This window comes from Apostichopus japonicus, chromosome 19 (genome assembly GCF_037975245.1).
Source record: "Apostichopus japonicus isolate 1M-3 chromosome 19, ASM3797524v1, whole genome shotgun sequence".
Lineage (NCBI taxonomy): Eukaryota > Metazoa > Echinodermata > Holothuroidea > Aspidochirotida > Stichopodidae > Apostichopus > Apostichopus japonicus.
The window spans coordinates 29,941,159-29,947,546 of record NC_092579.1 but is presented as its reverse complement, the minus strand read 5'-3'; the positions used below and the strand labels follow the sequence as shown (position 1 = coordinate 29,947,546).

Here is a 6,388-nt window from a genome sequence, read left to right as displayed (position 1 = left end):
AAATTGACACAGCGCACTGTACTTTCGTGAATAAACAATAGTTGCAACTTGTTATTAAGATGCTACTAAGAGCGCACTATAATGTGAAAATGTCAATTTTTTTCTGCTTTCATATTTAATCGTTATTGTCAATAAATAGGCCTACGTTTCACTACAGCAAAATATATTAGAAAACAAATATATTAAAAAGTCGAGTTCATTAGACAATATACATAATATTTTCATAAGAGACAGCACAAAGATATATTACATGATGTTATGAAATAACAATAATTTACATGGCTTTCAGCATAATGTGCGCACTCAGATTTATTAGATTCTTATATTTTGGTCTTTGTTTAACAGATCTTCTGACGCTTTAAAACTTGTAAAATGGTGTTTTTATTATATCTTGTAGCATACTGAACAGTTTTTTTCACGAGCTTATATATATATATATATATATATATATATATATATATATATATATATATATATATATATATATATATATATATATATATATATATATATATATATATAAACCGTATACTAAGATTCTGTTGCAAACATCAGCGAAAAGGTTTACATGGTAGCCCGCGGGGCCAAGGGCTATAGATTGTCCACTGAAACGAACGAAGCGAGCAACTATTAATTGGGGTGAGGGGTAGGGGAGGGGAGGTCAAGGTTTTCTTGAAATGAATCATGTGTGAATCAACATCTTGTAAAATTTTGAAATAATATTTGATGGCGTTAATATTCTATCATAATTTAAAAAATTTATGAATCAAGTTTTAGGATCGGGATTCAACAATGTATCAATGAGGCTCCCTACACACAAACGACTTAAGGACCCTATATACGCAAATTCTACAACTGAAGCACGGTAACCCTACAACATATGCTATAGTCTTTATGAATAAATTACAGACCAAGAAAACAATTACTGAAGGATAGATAAGTAGCTGGAATTTTAAAACCAAAACAAACAACAAACGTGGTAGGTTTCGTTAAATTGTGTAAGGACAGTTTGTAGCTATCAATTATGTTGACATTAGGAGCATAGACCAGTTAACTACAACATGCATAATATGTACAATATTAAAAGTATAATTAAACAATATAGTCTATTGTAGTGAGTTCCATTATATATATACATTCCTCCGATTATCAATTTCTTACATTGCAATTCGAAGGTTATAGCTCATCAATAAAGGTCACACAATTTTGAATATTTAAAACACTTACAGTATATAATTAAATAACAGTATAGTTAAGTGTCATTAAAAGCCTATTGTAAGGTTCATATGAGGTTAAATAAATTATTTCCCTTTATTCATTGTTTATCTTGACGGTCAATAGTACGTTAAGGCTAGCATACAAGCTGGACAACAACATGCTTATGAATTAATGTCAATATTATAACAATAGTCACAATTAAATTATTGTTAGTAGTTTTAAGTTTGTATTTCTGTATACACTGGTTTCCCCCCTTCTCTTTCATTTATATATATGCAACTTATTAGCGAATAAACGCCCATACTCACAGGAGAGAAAACCAGTGTACGCGTGTGCTGCCTTCGCCTTCATTAAAGATGTACGCTCTTACAATGTGGGTAACATTGTCGAGGGTTTTAACTGTGTGTGAACCGGGCTCCACATAGCTCGCTGCAAATGGATATTTGCCAGTTCCCGTTAAAGCCCAGTCCATGCTTTGAACATTATCTACACTTACTTTGTTTCTGTCTCCACCTTCCGAGAGCCATAGAAACAAAAGATAGAAATTTGGTCCAACGACAGGTGCGAGAGGGAAAACTAGTTCCTTTACAACGGTACGAGAGAAAGTCGGGACTAAGATTGGTAGACGGTCTTCGATTGCTATGTTAAGAACGAGGATAGGGCTTGTAGATCTCAATTCGGCAACGTAATATGCTGAATTCGAATCACCGAACTGTCGGGTAATTACCTCACCTGGAGTAACCGACAGCTCGTCTCTGTAACCGTGTTGGGATGTCACATTAATCTGGGCTGCAGAAGTCGATAAGAGCTTATAAGTAGCATAGAGGTCGCGCCAAGATTTGAAGAGGGCTACAGTGCGTTGCCACCTGAACACAGCCTCGAGATAACTCACAAGAGAGGTGCAAGCAAGGCCACCCGTGGAAGGCAAATTAGGGTAGGACTGGTAGGAAAACAAAACCAATATTGGACCGGAAGCATAGATCTTTGCACCCGATAGATCAGATCTGTAGCCCACGTAGAGGGTCTGATGTGTGTCAATGGTCACTTCCAGGGTTTCTTCTAGTGAAGTAGAGGGTGGGATTAACCGCACAATGGTATCGTCTTCTAAAGCCAATATACCGATCTTTACGATATTATCTAAATAATCCATCAGGACCCAGTACTCTCTACCGATCTCATCGAGCCCTTTCACTCGATAAGTAGTCCCACATTGTTTACCGGAGGCTGCCGTGTAATCGCAGTATTGTTGCACGTACACAATAACCGTCTCATTGGCCGAAACTACCATCGTTGCATTCAGTAATATCGTACCATCTCTGTGGTTGACCACTGACGATACCGCGGTATCTGGAACATCGATGTGAATTCCTTCGCCGGGCGCAATAGAGAAGAAAATATCGTCAGTTTCTTGGTTTGGGAATGAGACGGTACCATTAGTTCCGTTGTGGTCGCTTCCAGTGCTAATGAATAGTTTGGAAACTGTCGATATCTCATCCGAACACGTTAAAGATAAAATCGGAAATATGTACTGAACAATGTGAGAATCTGAAAATGAAAAAAGAAAAGAGAATTTGTTTTTTCGTATTCCTAAGAACGATAACATGAAAAAAAAACAATATAACATAGAAGCCTACTTTTAGTGACCTTTTGACTTTCGTTTTTATCCTCAGTCAGATAAATGAAATTATTCTTTTTTTATATCGATCGTTATTTGCAGCCTGATCCGGTAAAGTAGGGTGCGGGCACTGGTGTATAACCTCGGCATACTGTTGACGTCCCGTTTCCCGTTGTAATCCGTCCAACCATCTCAGTCTCGTGTCCAAATTGGTCCAGTCGGTATCAAACACAATATTGTCTCCTTTTTAATCACAAGAAAGAACCAAACAACACAAAAAGGGACACAAATTAGGAGACTCAATTTCCCCCGGTTAGGCCTATCGCCTACCTGACCGGCGCCGTGGCCCACTTCGGGTGGAGGCAGCATATACTGAATATATGTCAGTTTCTTTTTCACACACAATCGGTCACGGAGGACAAATTGATAAACTTACCATCATGAGTTGCGACTGTTGGAGTTGTTATTGTTTGTGTCGTTATTGTTGGTGTTGTGATTGTTGGTGTTGTGATTGTTGGTGTTGTTATTGCTGGTGTTGTGATTATTGGTGTTGTGATTTTTGGAGTTGTTATTGTTGGTGTTGTGATGGCTGGTGTTGTTATTGTTGGTGTTGTGATGGCTGGTGTTGTTATCGTTGGTGTTGTTATTGTTGGTGTTGTGATGGCTGGTGTTGTTGTGATTAGTGGTGTTGTTATTTTTGGTGTTGTTGTGATTATTGGTGTTGTTATGTTTGGTGTTGTTGACTCAATCGAGTAAGTCGGTTGTTCTGTGTAAGTCGTTGGGTCTGAATTAATAAGTGGGTCGGAGTTAGTCGGTGGGTCTGAGTAAATCGTTGGGGCTGAGTGAGTCGGTCGGTCTGTGTAATTCGATGGGTCATTTCTTCCCTCATCTGGACCGCGACAGACAAAGTGCTTGACATCATCAGCGATACCTGTATAGAGATGTCGGAAAGCGTGAATCGGTATTAATCAACCACATGGATTTGGTCAGAGGTGAACATTAAAACATTATAGAAGTGAGAAAAAAATATGCCAATCACAAAGTTACATTCACAAACTTATTTCTTTTAAGAAAAACGTGACACATCTTGAAGCAGTAACGAATCGCAGTGATGACAGCCAATGTCTTACCATAAAATATTCTTCAACATTTTAATTGCCTAGGGGTGGTGTATGTGGGGGTGGGAGAAGAGGGGGATGTTTCCTCGTAAAAAAATGTTGAAAGTTGTGAGCTTCATTATACATTGCTTATAGTAAGAGAATTGGGCGTTGATATCTAATGACGTAATAGAGATGTCCTATAATGTTTGATGGCTTTATATACTTACACCCTGGGACCAATATCAGCAGCGTAAGTGCCCAGATCTCCATCCTGTGAATAAACATTACTGCAAATTGAAAAGGCGGAAACAAACTGTATTAACTGAAATGGTTAGGTAAGAGTGAAACAAAAGAAATAATTGAGAAAAGAAACGATAAATCTAGAAAAAAAAGTAATGTAACGAATAAAATGAAAAAAAAAATGGCGAATCGCGGAAGACAGAAATTTTGAAAAGAAAAGTAAAAATAAAATTAAAAAAAGGGAAAGAAAAGGCAAGCAGATAACAATTTGAAAGAAAAAGAAGGATTTCTTTTTTTAAAAGAACATATAAAAAGACGTCTAGAAGACTATACAGTCCATTTTCATTACGGAATTCGTTGGTGCTTTATAAACAGCAACCAGCTGTAATCAAATCAACTTCAACAATATGTCGTATAACGTGTTACTGCCATGGCATCCATCGTTCCGAATATTTTAAACCTTAGGGTTATCATCACCACTTATCAAATCCATCCTTCGACCATCCTGCCATTCGCTCAGTCCCACGATATACACACACGTACACGCTTAAACAATTGTGTATGTCCGTTCCGATTGCGTTTATTCAGCTGTTGTCGTTGATCCCCTCACTACACTGGACGAACGAGCAAACATTTGAGGAAATTTTCAATATAAAAAAAAATTATATTGCACAGACTATACAAACTATATACAAAATTGTAGCCAAAACAAACTCCCGACATTTATTTACCACTCACCTTTTATGTCTGTTTCTCCTGACAATTTTCTGGCTAAAAATAAAACATATATATATATATACACCGTATACGTGGGCTGTTATATACGTATCATCAACTTCATTCGAGTTAATTTAGAACTTTATGAGCACAATTAATGACTCAGTTGCAGCGCTGCCAATATTCTCTATATGAGGTTCTTCCAATGATCACTCGTATAAGTTCCTCTAAATAATCTATATTATAATTAACTATACGGTGGCGTTACACAACTATGGCTCCAAAGGAACGGAGGCAAACTGACTATTTTCACCGACTGATTAAGGTATAGGGGGGGGGGGGGCTGAATTTTTGTGGAAGGGCTAGAGGCGAATGAAGGATTTTATGGAGGAGGGAGCCTGCAATGGGCTCATTGACATACGACTCCTATGTATAGGGGGTTGGTGGTGGTGTGGGGGGGGGGGGGGCATTGGGAACTACGGGGTCTTCATGCAGAAAAATAAAAGTTTAAGCGTGAAATGGTGCTTCTTGAGGCCTATTTAGATAATTATTATGGTCTATGTCTATAAGTAAGCTCTAAACGCAGGATTGTGCTAATCATGAAATAATAACCAACTCCGATATCCCCAGCACCCCCACTCACTATACCGATTTAGGTAGCGATCTGAACCTTGATTGGGGGGGGGGGGGAGGGGTCCAGGTGCGAATTAAGTACTTTATAACGGGAGGGACAGCTCTGCCATGTATATACGGGTTGTCTGAGGGTCCTTGCCAAGAAAAATTATGAAATTTTAGTGAAATGGCGCATTCTGAGGCATATTTAGACTAAAATTTAGGTCTTATATTAGTAGCTTTAATCGGAAGGTTGTGGTAATAAATAATAATAAATTCAACATTTCCCCGACTGATTCCTTTTTTTGGAGGGTGAGATCGGGTGAATGAATTTGAATGATGTTATGAAGAAGAGGGGTTGCCCTGGCGTCATTAAATTCACCCCCTTTAATAGCGGGGTTTTGGGTGTGGTCCTCCCCCCCCCCAGAAATAAAAAAACTAACTGGACGTGAATTTAAATGGTGCATTAACTGAGGCATATTAAGACTTTAAATTAGGTCTATGTATATGTACAGTAGCCCTAAACGTAAAGTTTTGACTTTTGAGGTTTAGAAACAGGGCCCCAGGTGGCGGGAGAGGCAAGGTACACCCGTAGTAATGGTCTAATTCTTCCCGTGCTACATGAACGCAAAGATCCCCCGACTGACCCCCTTACCCCCGACTGACGATAGCAATAGCCGGAGGACATGGCCTATGATGATTACTCAATATGCCAATAAGTCAATTAAAACTCTGCCCCGTCACCCTGTCCCTCCCCCTCCCGAAAGTAAAGGTTTCTGCGGGCGCCCATGAACGTTGAAAGCTTATACGTGTTGCTTGATCTAAGAATTCGGCATTTACATCACAATCAACAGTAAGGAAAAACGTACATTTTATCAGAACTTTC

General features: G+C 38.5%; 1 protein-coding gene across 2 annotated transcripts; it reads right to left on the bottom strand.

The window, feature by feature from the left end:
- Window positions 1-1,277: 1,277 nt before the first annotated feature.
- Window positions 1,278-5,205, bottom strand: LOC139960079 (uncharacterized). 2 transcript variants are annotated; one of them, XM_071958142.1, is made up of 4 exons: window positions 4,912-5,205; window positions 4,161-4,220; window positions 3,270-3,764; window positions 1,278-2,763 (listed from the first exon to the last, which is right to left on the bottom strand). In XM_071958142.1, the coding sequence occupies exons 2-4, from the start codon at window positions 4,216-4,218 to the stop codon at window positions 1,523-1,525; spliced, it is 1,794 nt and encodes a 597-aa protein (XP_071814243.1). In that variant the 5' UTR covers window positions 4,219-4,220; window positions 4,912-5,205; the 3' UTR covers window positions 1,278-1,522. The 2 variants fall into 2 exon arrangements, with proteins under 2 accessions (XP_071814243.1, XP_071814244.1); XM_071958143.1 differs by having other exon boundaries at window positions 4,161-4,204.
- Between the last annotated feature and the right edge of the window lie 1,183 nt (window positions 5,206-6,388).

Coding starts and splice junctions, on each gene's coding strand:
- LOC139960079 (XM_071958142.1), bottom strand. CDS start 4,218: ATGTTTATTCACAGGATGGAGATCTGGGCACTTACGCTGCTGATATTG. Junction 3,765..4,160: donor GCTGATATTGGTCCCAGGGT/GTAAGTATATAA, acceptor ATCTCTATACAG/GTATCGCTGATGATGTCAAG. Junction 2,764..3,269: donor AACAGTCGCAACTCATGATG/GTAAGTTTATCA, acceptor TTTCATTTTCAG/ATTCTCACATTGTTCAGTAC.